Source organism: Canis lupus, chromosome 29 (genome assembly GCF_048164855.1).
Source record: "Canis lupus baileyi chromosome 29, mCanLup2.hap1, whole genome shotgun sequence".
In the NCBI taxonomy this organism is placed as follows: Eukaryota; Metazoa; Chordata; class Mammalia; order Carnivora; family Canidae; genus Canis; species Canis lupus.
In genome coordinates this window covers 26,403,817-26,422,648 of record NC_132866.1, presented here as the reverse complement: position 1 = coordinate 26,422,648, position 18,832 = coordinate 26,403,817, and the positions used below count along the sequence as shown (strand labels likewise).

The 18,832-nt window shown below is 47.2% G+C and overlaps 1 protein-coding gene across 10 annotated transcripts in view; it reads left to right on the top strand.

Moving 5' to 3' along the window:
• The window catches only part of GBF1 (golgi brefeldin A resistant guanine nucleotide exchange factor 1), a 121,158-nt gene extending 102,880 nt beyond the window's left edge, over positions 1 to 18,278 (top strand). For 6 of the 10 annotated variants that reach the window (XM_072805534.1, XM_072805533.1, XM_072805532.1 and 3 more), the window contains 26 exons: positions 115 to 304; positions 1,472 to 1,612; positions 1,940 to 2,028; positions 3,461 to 3,663; positions 4,124 to 4,247; positions 4,588 to 4,713; positions 4,982 to 5,064; positions 5,729 to 5,965; positions 6,491 to 6,584; positions 6,950 to 7,126; positions 7,457 to 7,521; positions 7,605 to 7,728; positions 7,902 to 7,973; positions 8,117 to 8,211; positions 8,453 to 8,606; positions 12,490 to 12,715; positions 13,227 to 13,387; positions 13,521 to 13,767; positions 13,888 to 14,093; positions 15,245 to 15,395; positions 15,496 to 15,626; positions 15,831 to 15,932; positions 16,210 to 16,323; positions 16,475 to 16,655; positions 16,820 to 16,948; positions 17,428 to 18,278. In XM_072805534.1, the coding sequence (XP_072661635.1) occupies positions 115 to 304; positions 1,472 to 1,612; positions 1,940 to 2,028; positions 3,461 to 3,663; positions 4,124 to 4,247; positions 4,588 to 4,713; positions 4,982 to 5,064; positions 5,729 to 5,965; positions 6,491 to 6,584; positions 6,950 to 7,126; positions 7,457 to 7,521; positions 7,605 to 7,728; positions 7,902 to 7,973; positions 8,117 to 8,211; positions 8,453 to 8,606; positions 12,490 to 12,715; positions 13,227 to 13,387; positions 13,521 to 13,767; positions 13,888 to 14,093; positions 15,245 to 15,395; positions 15,496 to 15,626; positions 15,831 to 15,932; positions 16,210 to 16,323; positions 16,475 to 16,655; positions 16,820 to 16,948; positions 17,428 to 17,708 (3,903 nt within the window). In that variant the 3' untranslated portion in view covers positions 17,709 to 18,278. The remainder of the gene's footprint in view (positions 1 to 114; positions 305 to 1,471; positions 1,613 to 1,939; positions 2,029 to 3,460; positions 3,664 to 4,123; positions 4,248 to 4,587; positions 4,714 to 4,981; positions 5,065 to 5,728; positions 5,966 to 6,490; positions 6,585 to 6,949; positions 7,127 to 7,456; positions 7,522 to 7,604; positions 7,729 to 7,901; positions 7,974 to 8,116; positions 8,212 to 8,452; positions 8,607 to 12,489; positions 12,716 to 13,226; positions 13,388 to 13,520; positions 13,768 to 13,887; positions 14,094 to 15,244; positions 15,396 to 15,495; positions 15,627 to 15,830; positions 15,933 to 16,209; positions 16,324 to 16,474; positions 16,656 to 16,819; positions 16,949 to 17,427) is intronic. The other 4 variants (XM_072805531.1, XM_072805529.1, XM_072805537.1 and 1 more) reach the window with 1 other exon arrangement.
• The last annotated feature ends 554 nt before the right edge of the window (positions 18,279 to 18,832 follow it).

Genomic DNA, 18,832 nt, shown 5'->3' with positions numbered 1-18,832 from the left:
GAAAGGCATTTTCTCAGGATAATGTAGAAGTTATAGGAGGTTTCAGGGTTTTTGGAAAAAGATAAAGTGTAAAGTATTCTCACCTCAGGTCTACTGGGTCTGTTTATTTTCCAGAATGCCTTCCCTGTGTCTGGTCAGCTCTATACAACACACCTCCTGTCTCTTGATGCCCTGTTGACAGTGATTGACAGCACTGAGGCCCATTGCCAGGCCAAAGTCCTCAACAGTCTTACCCAGCAAGAGAAGAAAGAAGCAGCCAGATCTGGCTATGAGGCGGTGGATGGTACCCGAGAATCCAGCAATAGTGAGAGGCATTTCTTTCTTTGAGGATCCCAGAGTTCTTTTTTTTTTTTTTTTTTTAAGACTGATTTTCTCTTTCTTCCCCTCTCTCTGTCTGTCTGTCTCTCTCTCTCTCTCTCTTTCTTTCAGCATAAGCAGGAAGGAAGGTCAGAGGGAGAGAGAGAAACAGATTCCTCACTGAACAGGGAGCCTCACATGGGGCTCGATCCCAGGACCCTGAGATCATGACCCAAGCTGAAGGCAGACACTCAACTGACTGAGCTACCCAGGTGCCCCTGAGGATCCCAGAGTTCTATTTTTATCATCTCTACTCACTGAATCCTCTCTCCTTCCCTTATATTACTTCCCCTGGGGGCTCTCCCAATTCCAGGATTTGGTGGTTTGAATCATAGGTCAGGCAGGTTAGCAAGACTCATGGACTTGTCCTTTTCTCCTCCTCCACACTTTAGCTTGCTTATATGATGATGATGGTGATGATGATGATGATGATGATGATGATGATTATTATTATTATCTAATTAAAGTATAGTTAACAGGGGCACCTGGGTGGTTTAGTTGGTTAAGCATCCGAGTCTTGATTTCAGCTCAGGTCATGATCTCAGAGCCATGGGCTCGAGCCCTGCATTGGGCTCTGCATTCAACACAGAGTCTACTTGTCCCTCTCCCTTTATTATTCCCCCTCTTCGTGTGCACACTCTCACTCTTGTGTACTGTCTCTCTCTCTCTAAAATAAATAAAATCTTTTAAAAAATAAAAGCATAGTTAAAATACAATGGTACATTAGTTTCAGATATACAACATAGGAGTATTATTATTTCCTTATGGAGAGAAAAGAGAACCTAGATTACTGTTCCTGAAAGCTCCAGGCCCTACCTTTCCCCAACCCCAGTATCTGCTTCCACCCTAATTAATCTTCTCTGACATCCCTTTGAGACTGAAGTTGCAGAAGATCAGAGAATGGGAATAGGTAATCTCTATTAAGTTATAGAATCTAATGCTTGACTAACCTGGAACAGTGACTACTTATGTAGGCTTAGGTTTGTTCTGTTCAGGGCTGGTCACCTATGTGGGTCTATGTGAGACCTATCCACGTCTCCTTGGCCTAGTACTCCTCTTGCAGCTCTACTTGGTTTCCTACCCCATCTTCCTTTATCTTCTTCTCTCCTACCAGGTGAGAGAGCAGCCAGCGATGGGAAACCTGTAGGCATAGCCGCAGACATCCCAGGTCTACATCTGCCAGGTGGAGGGCGGCTGCCAGCAGAACATGGGAAGCCAGGATGCAGTGATCTGGAGGAAGCTGCTGACTCTGGGGGTGGGTACTGGGTGTCCATGATCCTCAGCCCCCTCAACCAGGGGGCCTGGTGGAGAGCAGAGGGAAATGGGGCACAGATACCCTAGGTAGTATGTGAGTGAACCTTGACTGCTCACCCATGCCCTCAAACCTGGAGAGAGGAAATAAAACATTTGGAGCCCAAGAAGATAGGACTTCTAGGGAAATGGAAGACTGATGAGGACAAGAAAATTTCTAAGACATTTCTCCTTCACTAGAGAGTATATTGGCAATCTTCCAAAAGCCATTATACTGGTAAAAGAGGTCTTAAAGATTTTTCCTTTTCTTCCTCCCATCTCCCATTCCTAGCTGACAAAAAGTTTACCCGGAAGCCACCTCGATTTTCCTGTCTCCTGCCAGATCCACGGGAACTGATTGAAATTAAAAACAAAAAGAAGGTATGTAGAACTATCCCCAGAGCTTAGCCTCTGCCTGCCTCTGCCTAGGACAGAAACCCTACAAAAGAGGATAAGGAAGAGTCTAGCAGCTCGTTGAATGGTTTCCCAAGGTGAATCTTTATGTTTGTTGGGACTTCAGCAACCACCCATTCTCCTTTGAAACCCTTTACTTCTAGGCCATGTAATGAGGCATACCCTATTGTGTGCTGCTGGGCAAATGCTGCCCTATGTGAGAGCCAAGTGTTACTTGTGGTAACAAGAGCCTGGGACCTGGTATCATGTGGGTCAGTGGAGGTTATTGGTAATCTCAAGCTCTGGGGTGAGGATTGGCAGTGAAAGGGAATTGACATTTATCTGGTGCCTTAATAAAGTTTAAAAAAATGTGTTTTTTTTTTTAATTTTTATTTATTTATGATAGTCACAGAGAGAGAGAGAGGCAGAGACATAGGCAGAGGGAGAAGCAGGCTCCATGCACCTGGAGCCCGACGTGGGATTCGATCCTGGGTCTCCAGGATTGCGCCCTGGGCCAAAGGCAGGCGCCAAACCGCTGCGCCACCCAGGGATCCCTAAAAAAATGTTTTTTAAACAAAGAAAACCTTTTCTTTAAACCTTTCTTCCTCTTATGGTCAGCCTAAATGACTTTGGTTTATGTGTTCCCTTGATTGCAGGGCTGTGACTAGACAGACAAAAAGTTGAGTTCTCAATCAGTGAGTTCACCTTGTCCTTAAAAGCTGGGAAACTGAAGAAAGTAGGGAAATCCAAGCTAGGCTTATAAACAAATGCTGGAGTGACTATAAAACTGGAAAGGAGAGAACCTTCTCTAGCCTCTCTTCTACTTTTTCCTGGTCCCCAAGTTGAGGGACAGGAGCTGCCCCTGTGTATCGTGAGAACTCAGAAAATGAGTGAAAAGGAGCCTCTCAGCTAGTTGTTGTTCTTCTCCTCCTCCTCCTCTTCCTTCTTCTCTTTTTTTTTCTCCTCCTCCTCCTCCTCTTCCTCCTTCTTTCTTTTTTTAAGTAGGCTCCATGCCCAATGTGGGGCTTGAACTCATGACCCTAAGATCGGGAGTCACATGTTCTACCCACTGAACCAGCCATGTGCCCCTTATGGTGCAAATTTTTTTTTTAATTCTGTATTTTATTTTTAAGTAATCTCTACTCCCAGTGTGGGGTTCAAACTTAAACCCTGAAATCAAGAGTTGTATGTTCTATAGACTATGCTGGCTGGGCACCCCAATTTCTCAATCAGTTCTAATTAGACATGAAGATTGAGGGAAGCTAGGGCCAGTATGATCCAGCCTTAGTTTGGGAGTCACTTAGAACCACAACCTCGGAGCCCCTTATGTGACCAGCTGTGCACTGTGATGGAATGCAGCCTGGCCTTGTCTGATTTAGGAGCAGAGCAGGTTGTGACACCTCTAGTATTTTTCCTTCAGCTGCTAATCACTGGCACAGAGCAGTTCAACCAGAAACCAAAGAAGGGAATCCAGTTTCTGCAGGAGAAAGGCCTCCTCACCATCCCAATGGACAACACAGAGGTAGCCCAGTGGCTCCGAGAGAACCCTCGGCTGGACAAGAAAATGATTGGAGAGTTTGTGAGTGACCGCAAAAACATTGACCTGTTGGAGAGCTTTGTGAGGTGAGGAAACTGCAAGAAATGGGGGATATAGTTGGTGATCAAAGGGCAAGGCTTCTCTCCCTCAAAACAATCTCAGTCAGTTCCTGCTGGTGACCTAGGTCACACAGTCTTCCTCTTCCCATGATTTATGTCTGTTGGACCTGAAAGAGTCTCCAGCAAGATAGCTTGGGGAGCCATTCCATTCTGCATAGAGAGCACTGCAAAGGGATAGAACAGGGTTCCTGAGCACAGGTAGGTTAGAGTTCCAGTGGATGAGGTTTCCAGGCAAGAATGCACTGATGTGGAAAGTACTAAAATTAGGAGTTGTCAGATTCTAGTCTGTCGTTAGAGATGACCACAAGATTGTTCCCCTTTGCCTTCAGCCTCCTCTGTTCCAGTATGAGAAGGTTAGAGGGACCAGAGCCCAACATTTCCAGTTTATAGATCTTTAGCTTCTTTATCCCTCTTCCTTTTCCTCTAGCACCTTCAGCTTTCAGGGTCTGCGGCTGGATGAAGCTCTTCGTCTCTACCTGGAAGCCTTTCGCTTACCTGGGGAAGCACCAGTCATCCAGAGGTTGCTGGAGGCATTCACAGAGCATTGGAGGGTGAGTTGAGTGGCAGGACTGAGCCCTGCATCCCAGGTTCATTTGACTGGAAGATTTTTATAGTTCCAACTGAAGGACCCAGCTGCTGTCTCCTAAGAAGGCTGAGAGCAACATCAGCAAGCTTTTGATAGAGAGACCAGCTCTGTTAAGGAGTTGGCAAGAGATTGGGGACTTTCTGGCTGGTTAGCCCCCAAAAAGAAAATGTACCCAGCATTGGTCAGTGGGTTGAAAGTTAGCCCCCAGAAAGAAAATGTACCCAGCATTGGTCAGTGGGTTGGTAGTGAAGGGTTTGATTGGGCAGAGAAGTGTATTGATACAGGTGGGGTCTTTGCTTTTTCAGAATTGTAATGGCTCCCCATTTGCCAATAGCGATGCCTGCTTTGCTCTGGCCTATGCTGTCATCTTGCTTAATACTGACCAGCACAACCACAACGTTCGCAAACAGAATGCACCCATGACTCTAGAGGTAAATTTGGATTCCAGCCAAGGCAGAGAGGGTCCAGCACAGTTTTGGAGGTATAGATGGAAATACATGGCATTTTCAGTAGGCACGATGGACAGAGTTTGTCCAAGGGAATCAGGGAGGGCTGGCCAATACAGGAAAAGAACTGGGTTAGGGAGGTGGGCTCTTTCACTACTGTTTCCTAAACCCTATTTACCATAGACCCAGGAGTTCCTTAGGTGGGGCTTCAGCATTGACACATGGGGGGAAAAGCTTATCGGCCTGTCTCTAGGAGTTTCGCAAAAACCTAAAAGGTGTGAATGGAGGCAAGGACTTTGAGCAAGACATCCTGGAGGACATGTACCATGCCATCAAGTGAGTATTTTTGGAGCATAGTTCGGCATCTCTTTTAAGCAGAAACACACTGCTTGCTTTTCCAGATTTTAGAGTTGCATCAGACTTCAATGATTCTTATGCCCTGGATTTAGCCTTGAGACTCAGCTGGGCAGCCCCTCTTCCCATTTCTTCCTTAAAGAAGCCTGAACAGTACTGAAGCTCTAGTACTGAGCTAGAATCTAAACTTCCTTTGCTAGGTGGAATATCATGGGCCCATTTTCTGAACCCAAAGCAGCTAGGTTTTCCTGTCCAGCTCACAAAATGTATTCTGAAGCTGGTAGAAAACCCAGGATGGGCACTGGAGGGCAAAGTTTGGGTCAGAGGTCAGAGATGGGACACTTATTTTTTTATTGTAAATAAGAAAAGGTAGAAATGTTCATCCTCTAATACCCAGAAAGAATGGAGATCTTACTACAGAACTAACGGCCCCAGTTAAGAGACAGGGCTTTGAGATTATGGGGGATTATTGAACACTTCCTTTATTTCTCCCTGATCCCATTAGTGGGTGGGAAGCCGACTACTGAGCTGCACTTTTGGTGACCTCTCATTGATGGATTGTTCCAATATGGGCAAAACCTGGTGTTCTAGTTTGGAACCAGTCAGGTTAACAGCAGTGTACCTACTTTCCTTTACCTCCTGACAGGAATGAGGAAATTGTGATGCCTGAAGAGCAGACAGGCTTGGTTCGGGAGAACTATGTGTGGAATGTGCTACTTCATCGAGGTGCCACCCCAGAGGGCATATTCCTTCGTGTGCCTGCTGGCAGCTATGATCTTGACCTCTTCACCATGACGTGGGGCCCCACTATTGCTGCCCTTTCTTATGTCTTTGACAAAAGCCTTGAGGAAACAATTATCCAGAAAGCCATCTCAGGCTTCAGGTAGCCCAGCTATGGCCTTGGTCTTGACCTCCTCTCACCTGTCTTGGCATAAACATGGTTGCCTCCATGCCTTTCTGATTCCTACTCATATTTTTGTTAGAATGGGTTTTCTCTGAGTTTTTAGAAGGAGGCTGAAGCTTGGAAAATCATGTTCTTTTTTTAAGATTTTATTTGAGAGAGAGCACACATGAGAGAGAGAGAAAGCGTGCACACAAGTTGGGGGAGGGGGAGAGAGAGAGAGGGAGAGGAAAAAGCAGACCTCTGCCAAGCAGGGAGCCCAATGTAGGGCTGGATCCCAGGACCCTGAGATCATGACCTGAGCCTAAGGCAGGTGCTTAGCCAACTGAGCCACCCAGCACCCAAGGGAAAGCTCAGTCTTAAATAGATTGAAGACTAAAAGGCTTCTTCCTGGGACTGATTGGGGAAGAATCCTGGGAAAGAATCCTAAGTAAGCCTCTTCAGGGACTTGGAAGGGCTGCCTGGACTTCCAGTGACTCACTCTATTTCTGGAATGTGACATTACAGGAAGTGCGCCATGATCTCCGCCCACTATGGCCTCAGCGATGTGTTTGACAATCTCATCATATCTCTGTGCAAATTCACAGCTCTTAGCAGTGAGGTGAGCAGGGGCAAGAACTGTGTAATTAGAGTTCCAAAGTAGGACCTCTCTTAGCCATAAATCTATCCTTATCTGTGGAGCTGTTTTCCTCGGCATATTCCTTCACTCCCTCTAGACTACAGTACCACTTAGGCGTTTCTGTTTCATAGCCCCTAGGATGAGAATAGTGTCCCCTCATTCAGTGGGGATGGGAGAGGAGATGTACAGTGGGAAAGGCCTTAACCAGGTTAGCCCTTCCTACCAGTATTAGAGCAGATTGAACCACAGCAAGCAAAAGGACTCTTAGTGAACTATAGGTAAAGGCCTAAGAGATCTCCTTTCCAGACATTCGCCAAACCCTAAGCCTTTCTCATCTTCTTTTTCAGTCTATTGAGAATCTGCCCAGTGTGTTTGGAAGCAACCCCAAAGCCCACATTGCAGCCAAGACAGTATTCCATTTGGCCCATCGTCATGGTGATATCCTGCGGGAGGGCTGGAAGAATATCATGGAAGCCATGCTGCAGCTCTTCCGAGCCCAACTGCTTCCCAAAGCTATGGTGGAGGTAATTCTTGTAGGAGATTAATGGACAAGGCAAAAGCTCATAAACTGTGTGCTATCTGCATATAGAACTGGTTGAGAGTAGCACTGGGCCCAGTGACTGCTGAAGCTTACCAGAAGCACCTTAAATGTAAGACCACAGATCTTGGGCAAGAGGATAGCTGTAAAAGAAGGCCAGTAACCAGATAAGCCATTGCCAATAACCAACAGTAGGGGGCCCAGTCAGGAGTGTGGGGCACTGAGCTATAGGAAAAAAACCCAGAGAACTTTGCATGGAAGAGCAGGAAATGCAAAGGGCATGTGGAAAGAAATTATTCTTGACCTGATTTTCCAGGTAGAAGATTTTGTGGATCCCAATGGCAAGATCTCTCTACAGAGGGAGGAGACACCATCAAACCGGTAAGGGCAGATCAAAAGTTAAAGGCCTTGGAGAGGGAGGATCAGAACAATGGAGCTCACCAAGGCTTGAACTCTTTCTACAGAGGAGAGTCGACAGTGCTAAGCTTTGTGAGCTGGCTAACACTAAGTGGTACTGAGCAGTCTAGTGTGCGGGGCCCATCCACTGAGAACCAAGAGGCCAAAAGAGCGGCCTTGGACTGCATCAAGGTAATTGCCTCTGCCTACCCCTGATAAGCTGCTTCCTTAGGAACTGAAGAGTAGAATCATCTAGGGCTTATGACCAGAGCTGACTCCTTTTGTCCTCTCGCTCTAGCTCTTGGGAACATTCTTTTCCCTCCAGCCCTTGTCACCGACCCCCCTCTCTCTTGCATCCCCTCTAGCATTGTGACCCAGAAAAGATGATCACAGAAAGCAAGTTCCTTCAGCTGGAGTCACTGCAGGAGCTCATGAAGGTACAGAATGAAGAGGGAAGAGAGATGAAAGGACTGGCTGTGTCTGGAAGGGAAGATGGAGACAGTGGTGATTGCTTTAATTTCTGTCAGGGCACAGCCAGTGGCTGGCTTCTCCATGCTTTCCTGTTGTTGTTGTACTCTAGGCTCTGGTCTCAGTGACGCCAGATGAAGAGACATATGATGAGGAGGATGCTGCTTTCTGCCTAGAGATGCTGCTGAGGATTGTGCTGGAGAACAGGTAGAAGGCAGTCTTTAGGCAGGCCTCATACTGGGCTTGTGCCAAAGGGATGGAAGACAGGAGCCATCCTGCTGAATGGGCTTTAGGGGCAAGAAGCACATGAAGCTGTAGGCAGTGGAGAAGCTTATTCATTATACCTGCCTGCCAATGAGCCCTGTAAGGCCCAACCTGGATCAAAAAGAGAGACTTATTTCCCAGTGGCCGCCCCAACTGAAACTGTCTTCACCCTTATGTTCCTCAGGGACCGTGTGGGTTGTGTGTGGCAGACTGTCCGAGACCATCTATATCACCTGTGTGTCCAGGCACAGGATTTCTGCTTCCTTGTGGAGCGGGCAGTGGTGGGGCTGCTCCGCTTGGCCATTCGACTACTCCGAAGAGAAGAGATCAGTGGCCAGGTAAGCAGAGTACAACTGAGAAGGCAGGAAGTATGCAGGAGACTAAAGCCACAGTGTCAGTTGTGGGCATGGCCTAAGACAAAGAGTACATTTAGTACATGAGTCCAGTGACCTGCCACAGAGTTGGAGGAATCTAACAGGTGGCACTAAGAATGAGTCTAAAATGATCCTCAGGCATGAAGCTGATACCTAGCACTTCTGCAGGCTCCTGTAAATCTGCCTGGATGGCTACTGCCTTGTGACATTCTCTGCCCTATACCTGCTTTCCTGGTTCCCATGCTTAGGACCCTCCTTAGATCTCTTGGCTCAAGTATAAAAGACAGCCACCGTAGAACTAATAAGTGAGTTCAGCAAGGTCACAGGATGTAAGATTAGCACCTCACAGGGGAGGTAGGTGGGGGATCATCTAAATGGATGATGGGCAGTAAGAAGAGCACTTATGATGAGCACTGAATATTATATGTAAGTGATGAATCACTATATTCTACTCAAACAAATACTATATGTTAACTAACTTAAATCTGAATTAAAAAAAATATATGTACATGAGCCTTTATAACAATTTAACAAATTCTAGACAATGTTAGAGTCCCAGTATCTTAAAAAAAATCACATTTTCAGATACTAACACTGAACGTATAGAAAATGAAACCAGGGATCCCTGGGTGGCGCAGCGGTTTGGCGCCTGCCTTTGGCCCAGGGCGCAATCCTGGAGACCTGGGATCGAATCCCACATTGGGCTCCCGGAGCATGGAGTCTGCTTCTCCCTCTCCCTCTGCCTATGTCTCTGCCTCTCTCTCTCTCTCTCTCTCTGTGACTATCATAAATAATAAATAAAAATTTAAAAAAAAATAGAAAATGAAACCAACAGCACTATCATTTACAAGTGCTTAAAATGAAATACTGAGAAATACACCTAACAAACATGTATAGCATCTCTGCTAAAAATTCTAAAATGTGGGATGCCTGGGTAGCTCAGCAGTTGACCATCTTCCTTTGGCTCAGGGCATGATCCTAGGGTCCAGGATCAAGTCCCGCATTGGGCTCCTTGTGGGGAGCTTGCTTCTCCCTGTGCCTGTGTCTCTGCCTCTCTCTGTGTGTCTCTCATGAATAAATAAAATCTTTAAAATACAGTAAAAATTATAAAACGCTAAAAAAAATTATAAAACGCTAATGAAAGATATCAAAGAAGATCTAAATAAATGAAGAGGCATACTATGTTCATGGATTGGAAGACTCAGGGTAGTAAAGATGTCAGTTTTTCCCCTTCATCTGTAAGTTTAATGCAATTCCCATGAAAATCCCAGCAAGGTTTTTTTGTAGAGCTAGGCTTGTTTTAAAATTTAGATTGAAAAGCACAAGCCCTAGAATATCCAAACATCTTGAAAAAGAAAAAAGTGGGAGAAATCATTCCATCTGCTATTAAGGCTTACTATATAGCTGCAGTAATCAAGACTATCTGGTATTTGTGAAGAGACAGCCACATAAGTCAGTGGAACAGAAAAAAAAATCCAAAAATAGATCTACACAGAGATGCTCAACTAATTTTTTGGCAAAAGTGCAAAAACAATTCTGGAGGAAGGGATAGCCTTTTCAGTTGCTAGAACAATCGAAATTTGTGGGTGGGGAACAAACAAGTGAACGTTGACCTAAGCTGCATACCATATAGAAAAATTAACTCAAAATGAATCACAGATTTTTTTTTTTTTAAAGAAAACTTATTTTGAGAGAAAGAATGTGTGAGTGTGTAGGGGGGAGAAGCAGAGGGAGATGGAAAGAGAGGCTATCAAGCAGACTCCCCACTGAGCAGCAAGCCTGACACAGGGCTGGATCTCAGGATCCTGAGATCATGACTTGAGCCAAAATCAAGAGTCAGATACTTAACCGACTGAGCCACCTATGTGCCCTCAAAATGAATCATGGATTTGAATGTCCTTTAGGAAGCAACATAGAATATCTTCAGGAGCTAGGAAAACAATTCTTAGACTTAACACCAAAAACACAATCCATGAAAGGAAAAATTGGTAAATTGGACTTTGTTAATTTTAAAAACTTATACTCAGGGGCACCTGGGTGGTTCAGTCTGTTAAGCATCTATCTAGCTCTTGGTTTTAGCTTGGGTCATGATCTCAGGGTCCTGGAATTGAGCCCCACATTGGGCTCCCTGCTCAGCAGGAAACCTGCTGCTCCTCCCTTTGCCTCTGCCTGCCGCTCCCCCTGCTTGTGTGCACACCTTCTCACCTTCTCTCTCTCTCAAATAAATAAACAAATCTTAAAAAAAAAAAAAAAAAAAGGAAAAGAAAATGAAACCAACAACACAATATCATTTACAAGTGCTTTAATGTGGGCAGCCTGGGTAGCTCGGCGGTTTAGCACTTGCCTTAAGCCCAGGGTACGATCCTGAGGACCTGGGATCGAGTCCCACACCTGGGACTCTCTGCATGGAGCCTGCTTCTCCCTCTGCCGTGTCTCTGCCTCTCTCTCTCTCTCTCTGTGTGTGTGTCTCTCATGAATAAATAAATAAAATCTTTAAGAAAACAAAACAAGTGCTTTAATGAAATGAAATACTGAGTGGCTGTAAAATGGTACAGCCCCTCTCTTAGCAGTTTCTTAATAGAACTAAACATGTTACCCACACAATCCAGCAGTTGCACTCTGAGGCATTTATCCCAGAGACATTACAGCTTACTTTCTCATAAAAACCTATTCATGAATGTTCATAGGAGCTTTGTTTGTAGTAGCCAAAAACTGGAATCAGCACAGATGATTTTCAACAAGTAAATGGTTAAACTGTGTTACATGTATACCATGGAATTCTGTTTGGCAATCAAAGCAACAAACTATTGGTAACAGCTTGGATGCATCTCCAGGGAATTATGCTGAGTGAAAAAAGCCAATCCCAAAGGCTATATATTATATAATTTCATTTAAATAACATTTTGAAATGACAGAATTTTAGAAGTTATGGACAGATTGCCAGGGGTTAGGGTTGGGGGCAAAAAGAGGTAAGTGTGAGCATCTGGGTGGCTCATTGGTTGAGCATCTGTCTTGGGCTCAGGTTGTGATCTTGGGGTCCTGAGATCGAGTCCCGCATTGGGCTCCCCGCAAGGAGGCTGCTTCTCCCTCTGCCAATGTCTCTGTCTCTCTCTCTGTCTCTCTCATGAATGGATAAATAAAATCTTAAAAAAAAAAAAAAAAAAAGAAGAAGCAGGTGTGTTTTTAAGGGCAATGTGAGGAAAATCCTTGGTGGTAGAACCATTTGACATCTTGACTAGTTAAGGATACACAAACCTAAAATTAGGTGATTAAATTGTGTAGAACTTAATATGTATAGGCGTACATATATTAGTAATGTAAAGCTGGGGAAACCTGAATAAAATCAGTGGATTGTATCAATAGTATCACTCTTATCATATACTATGTTTTTTTTTTATATACTGGAGTTTTATGTAATGTGACCATTAAGCAGAGCAAAAAAAAAAAAAATCTATAGCTCAATAAGAATTTTAATTAAACTGAAAAGAAGGAGGTGCCTGGCTGGCTCAGTCAGTTAAGCATCTGCCTTCAGCTCAGATCATGATCCCAGGGTCCTAGGATCAAGCCCCATGTTGGGTTTCCTACTTATTGGGGAGCCTGCTTCTCCTTCTCCCTCTGCCATTCCCCCTGCTCATGCTCTCTGGCTCACTCGCTTGTTCGCACTGTCTCTCTCTCAAATAAAATCTTAAAAAAAAAAAAAAAAAAAAAACAACCCTGAGAAAAGAAAAGACCAGCAGCAGTATTCTTAGGTGGGTCCTAGCCAAACCATGCTCAGTGGCCTAAGGAAACTGGTGGGGAAGGATTCTAAAGAAGCTATGTGCCCACTTCCTGCTCCCCACCTACCCAGGTGCTGCTCTCCCTGCGTATTTTGCTACTAATGAAGCCCAGCGTGCTGTCCCGAGTCAGTCACCAGGTAGCCTATGGGCTCCATGAACTTCTTAAGACCAACGCAGCCAACATCCACTCAGGTGACGACTGGGCCACTCTCTTCACACTGCTGGAATGCATTGGCTCAGGTGTAAAGCCTCCAGCTGCCCTGCAGGCCACAGCCAGGGCTGAAGCACCTGATGCCGGTAAGCCCTTTTCCAGGGAGACTCTCTGATTGGCAGATAAGTAGTTATGGCCCTGGGGGTTGAGACAGGAAAACAAAATAATAGGTTATTGTGTTTAGCAGATTAAACAAACACCCCTGGCTTCCACCATGTGCTTCCAGAGCTTCCTATAGCCACTGGCTTTTCCCAGGTTAAACAGTATGAAGGCTACAAAGCAACATAGATGGCTATGACCCCAGCCTTCCTACTGTCCTGAGGACTGTTTTCTCAGAAACTATGTCCTCACCACCACCCCCATGCCCTGACAGCTGCTACTAGATGCCATCAGGGGCCCAAATTAGCCTACTGCCCCATTTGGTCAAGAGAATCTGTCCAGACCATCCTTCAGCACCCTGCTGACAGGGTTGAAACAAAGCTGGACCAAGAAAGAGGAGAGACCAGGCTTCAGCACCTATTTCTCAGAACTGAAATCATCCCTCATCCCAGTGTCCCCATTTCCACCCTGACTCTGCCCTTCTCTCTCCTGTCTCAGGGGCCCAATCAGACAGCGAACTCCCATCCTACCATCAGAATGATGTGAGCCTGGACCGAGGATACACTTCTGACTCGGAGGTCTATGCTGACCATTGCAGGCCTGGCAAGATCCACCGATCAGCCACTGATGCTGATGTAGTCAACAGCGGCTGGTTAGTGGTAAGTGAGCATATGGGCAGTGGATGAGTCTTCCCTCATTGGCCTGTGGGAAAGATTCCTGTTCCTCCAAGAGGGCATCTGAGGGAAGATCAGGCTCAAGTCTGGCTTCCCAGCAACTCTTTGTACTTTTCAGGTGGGGAAGGATGACATTGATAACTCCAAGCCAGGTCCTGGGCCCAGCCGGCTAGGCCCTTCACCCCTGGTCAATCAGTACAGCCTAACAGTGGGGCTGGACCTCGGGCCACACGACACTAAGTCCCTGCTTAAATGTGTAGAATCTCTGTCCTTCATTGTGCGTGATGCTGCCCACATTACACCTGACAACTTTGAGCTCTGCGTGAAGACTCTCCGTATCTTTGTGGAGGCCAGTCTGAATGGCGGTGGGTTACCCAATGAAGGGGCAGCAGGGGAGTAGCTATGTGAATATACTGGGGGAAAGGGAGGAAAGGTAGGCCCTTTGTGTCCATGTAGAAATATGACCTGGATCTGCCTCTGCTCAGGGTGCAAGTCCCAGGAGAAACGTGGCAAGAGTCACAAATATGACAGCAAAGGAAACCGCTTCAAGAAGAAATCCAAGGAAGGTTCAGTGCTTCGGCGGCCTCGAACCTCTGGCCAACATGCCACTCGGGGTGGGCATAGTGACGATGATGAGGATGAAGGGGTGCCTGCCAGCTACCATACGGTGTCTTTACAGGTCAGTCAGGACGTAAGTATGGCATCCTTTACTTCCTCTCCTCTTCCTGCCCCTGACATTGGGAGGATAGGCAGGGCTAGGGACAGCCAGGGCTGAGAGGAAGGGCTTATGTTTTCCAACCTAGGCCCTTGTCCACCGCTTCCACAATGTTCTCCTATCCAAGACCACCTGTTGTAAGTTTTTGTTTGTTTAATATTTAATATTTATGTTTTGAATAAGTAGTGTATGCATGTGGTACAAGTTCAGAAGTATAAAAGGGTAAACAGATAAAAGTAAGTCCTATTCCATTCCTGCCCCCAGCTGCTAAGTTCCCCCTCCCTGGAGGTAGACACTGCCACCAGTTTCTTGTCCTTCCAGAGTTATTCTTTGTTCAAGATATATAAAATTTATTTTACAAACAGACTTCGTATCACTAAATAGAGAACTAATTGCCTTAAATAGAATAACCTTAGAAAAATGATGAAAACAAAAAGTTATTAAAGCTGACTAGACATTATTGCCCACCAAAGCCTGTGCAACTAAAGTTTGCTTTGTTTTTAAAATGAAATTAACAAGATAAGGCTTTATTTGTCATCTATTTACTCATGAGAGACACACAGAGAGAAGTAGAGACATAGGCAGAGAGAGAGGCAGGCTCCCTGTGAGGAGCCCGATGCAGGACTCAATCAGTCCCAGGACCCTGGGATCATGACCTGAGCCGAAGGCAGACACTCAACCACTGACCACGCAGGCACCCCAATTCATTGTTACGAAACACTCATTCCTCACACCTCCTTATGTCTCTCCCAACTCTGGGAAACACTGGCTGGCAGGGGCAACCAGTTCATGAAGCTGAGGAGAAAAGAGGGGTGGGTCAGCAGTTGAGCGTCTGCCTTGGGCTCAGGGCCTGATGGGCTCCTTGAAGGAAGCCTGCTTCTCCTTCTGCCTGTGTCTGCTTCCCCCCCTCCCCCGTGTGTGTGTGTGTGTGTGTGTGTGTGTGTGTGTGTGTGTGTGATGAATGAATGAATAAAATCTTGGAAAAAAAAAAAAAGAGGGATGAGAGGAGTGGAGTATGGTGTGACTGGTACTAGGGGCTCCCTTGAGGATTCAGCCAGGGACAGTGTTTGAGGGGGCATCCACCAGACCTTACTCCAACTCATAACCTGCCCCTCCTGTGACCCCAGTTGTTAGATCTGATGCACACCCTGCACACGCGAGCAGCCTCTATCTACAGCTCTTGGGCGGAGGAACAGCGCCACCTAGAGACAGGTGGCCGGAAGATAGAAGCGGATTCACGTACCCTCTGGGCCCACTGCTGGTGTCCCTTACTGCAGGGTAAACCTTAGGGGAGCAGGCAGGGCAGGGGCAGAGGTGGAACTTGGGAAGTACCAGGATCAGGATGTCTAAAGGATCCTGAGCCTGTTTTCACTCTTAGGCATTGCCTGCTTGTGCTGTGATGCCCGGCGCCAGGTGCGGATGCAAGCACTGACTTATCTGCAACGAGCACTACTGGTACATGATCTGCAGAAGCTAGATGCCCTGGAGTGGGAGTCCTGTTTTAACAAGGTGGGACTTCCTCTAGTCTTAAGGTAAAGTTCAAATCCTTAAGACAGGGAGAACTGGGCAGCCTGAAGAGCCCCTAATGTCAATCCTCCATCTGCATTCCTACCTTTCCTCCTACTCTATGCTCATCCACCCCAACCCCTGGCTACCTTGGAGCAAGGCTGCCAACTGACCCTGTTAGGAAGACATTGGCTCTTTACCCACCAGGTGCTGTTTCCTCTACTGACCAAACTCTTGGAGAACATCAGCCCTGCAGATGTGGGTGGGATGGAGGAGACTCGAATGAGGGCTTCCACACTGCTGTCTAAGGTACCTGCTCACCACCCTCACTTACCCACTCTTCCCACACCTGCCTTTCTGCGAGGAGGGAAGCTAGGGGTTCTGCTAGGACCTAGAGATGCAATGTGGGTGCTCAGGACCCCAGCTATGGAGACTTAACAGGACCCAGGGACCTGGGAGGATTCTGGAATTCGAAGGAATCTCTGATTTAGGATTCCCATGCAAGATAGGGCAGGCTTGCCTCCCAGCCTTAGGGAAGGATGCAGACAGCTCTGACCCTTCACTGAAACGGGCTGGTGGGCCTTAGGTCTTCCTGCAGCACCTGTCTCCACTGCTGTCACTCTCTACCTTTGCGGCCCTCTGGCTGACCATCCTGGACTTCATGGACAAGTATATGCATGCAGGATCCAGTGACTTACTGGTATGTTCTACCTCAGCCTGACTCCCACTGCCTGCTTCCTCTCGCACCTCCTGGGAAGACATGCATTTTTTTTCCTTGGTGGCTGCCTCCTCCTTACCATATCCCTTGGATGCCCTCTTTCCTATTCACATGGTCCCACTGCCACCTACAGTCAGAGGCCATCCCTGAGTCTCTGAAGAACATGCTCCTGGTGATGGACACAGCAGAGATTTTCCACAATGCAGATGCCCGAGGAGGCAGCCCCTCAGCCCTCTGGGAGATCACCTGGGAGCGCATTGACTGTTTTCTGCCCCACCTACGAGATGAGCTCTTCAAGCAGACTGTCATCCAGGGTAGGAGGCTTAGTTCAACTTTGTTGAAGAGAGTCCCCATCAAAGAGTCTAGAGCTAAAAATCAGTTCTCTGTACTGCCGTCAGTGGGAAGATTGATGGGTAGCCAGGGCTACGCTTGAAAGGAAGCACTAAGAGCTGCCATTTGGCTTTTCTGCCCTTCCCAGACCCCATGCCACTGGAGCCACATGCCCAAAAAACTCTGGCCTCAGCCCACATGACTCCTGCTGCTGGAGACACAAGGACACCTGGCCATCCACCTCCCCCAGAGATGCCTTCTGAGCTGGGGGCCTGTGGTGAGTCCTTTTTAGCTAGTCTCCTGGGTGTTGAACAGGAAGTAGGAAGCCTAAGAGGAGGCCCAGGGTAGTTTGGGATTGCTGCTGAGCATGGGCTGTGAGCCAGGGGAAGAAGGGAACCAGAGTATTTTGGTTGCCTGCTCTTCCTGTGGGAAATGGCAGGATCAAATAGGCTATCTGCTTGAGATTTTCAGATTTGGAAAGGGGGGCCAGATCAAGAACTTGGAATAAATATGCAAAGGTTGCCCTTTGGGGATTCTAGTAAAGATCAGACCAGAACTAACCTGACTGGAGGTACAGCAAAGAAGGTAGAAGGTAGATAGAAGATAGCTGGATATCTGAATGAGTTTCAAGGGGAGATTCCCAACTGCTTAGACTAGCAGAGGTCATTTTGCTCACAGGAATGGGGAGGAGCAGAAGTTAGGTAAACCAGCTGGGGAATATGAAGGAGTGTGACCAGCCCCTTGCTCTCCCTGTAGACTTCGAGAAGCCTGAGGGCCCTCGACCTGCCAACAGCAGCTCTCCTGGATCACCAGTGGCATCTAGCCCCAACAGACTGAGCCCTACTTCAGATGGGCCTCCTCCTCTGGCTCAGCCTCCACTGATCCTGCAGCCCTTGGCCTCCCCATTGCAGGTGGGCGTACCACCCATGACTCTACCAATCATCCTCAACCCTGCTCTCATTGAGGCCACTTCACCAGTGCCCCTCCTGGCCACACCCCGCCCCACAGACCCAATGCCCACCTCCGAGGTCAACTAAGGCAGGCCCCACAGAGATCAGGACCAGTACTTCCTACCAGGCTGTCCCCAGCCACCCTTCGGGCTGTCCCCAGGGCACAAACTTTTCAGGCCCAGCCTGAGCTGCTGTGGCTGCCACTTGGATGGAGACCTGAAAAAGAGAAGTTTTATAGCCTGAAACCCATAATCAGGCTGGGGGACCTTCTTCCTCTGCTCTCCATTCCTGGGGGCTCTAACCTGAGAAACACCCTCAGGTATATCACCTGCAACTTGGCAGCCCTGGAGAGGTATCTGTGAGCCAACCCTACAGTGCCCATCCTCGTGCTCCTCCTGCCTGTGGTCAGGCATTAAGAGCCAAGCCAACCACTCTGCACTTTGTGTCCCTCTCCCATCTCCACTCTCATCAGCGCTGGGCCATCTCCTCCAGTTCTTCCTCTTTTATTGATTAGTTAGTTTGGAAAGTTGATTGGCACCATGGAGGGTTGGCAGGTGGGGCTGGACAGAGGGACTACGCACAGGAACATGTACATATGGAAAAACAGGACAACAATGGACTTTTTATGATGTAATAAATGTCTTAGTATCAATGTCATTGCCTTTCACTCTGGTTTCCTTTTTGAGCTTATGGGCATCTGTTACTGGGGTACCCAGGGCTTGGGCCTTGCATGAACAGAAGTGAGGCTGAGCCTACCAACAGTCTGGCCCATGTGACCACAGGCCAGCAGCCAGCCAGACTCCAGTCAGGATTCCTTCACCAATGCTGCTGCCCTACCATCACCACCATAGCAATGCGCTGTTGTCCCCAGGGATATACCAGGGGTTTGGTTATTTGTCCTCTTCCCTAACTGCTCCAAGGTTGACACTTGAGACAGCCTAAACTGGACTCAGGGAAAATGAACCAGAGTTGAGCTGTAGTTACTCAAAAGTCTTCCCTCAGATGTTCCTCATGGTCAGGAGCACAAAGGGGGGCCTTTGGGGCTTAGGAGGGAAGCCATCTTGTCCACAGCTATGATTGTGTATTTCTGGGCACGGGGCATTCATTTTGGCCCCAGACTGAGGATGGACAATTTTGTCCTGCTCTATAGTCTCCGTCTCAGTTACTAACATGATTGGGGAACCCCTCCACTTTTTCCTCTTTGTGTCAGG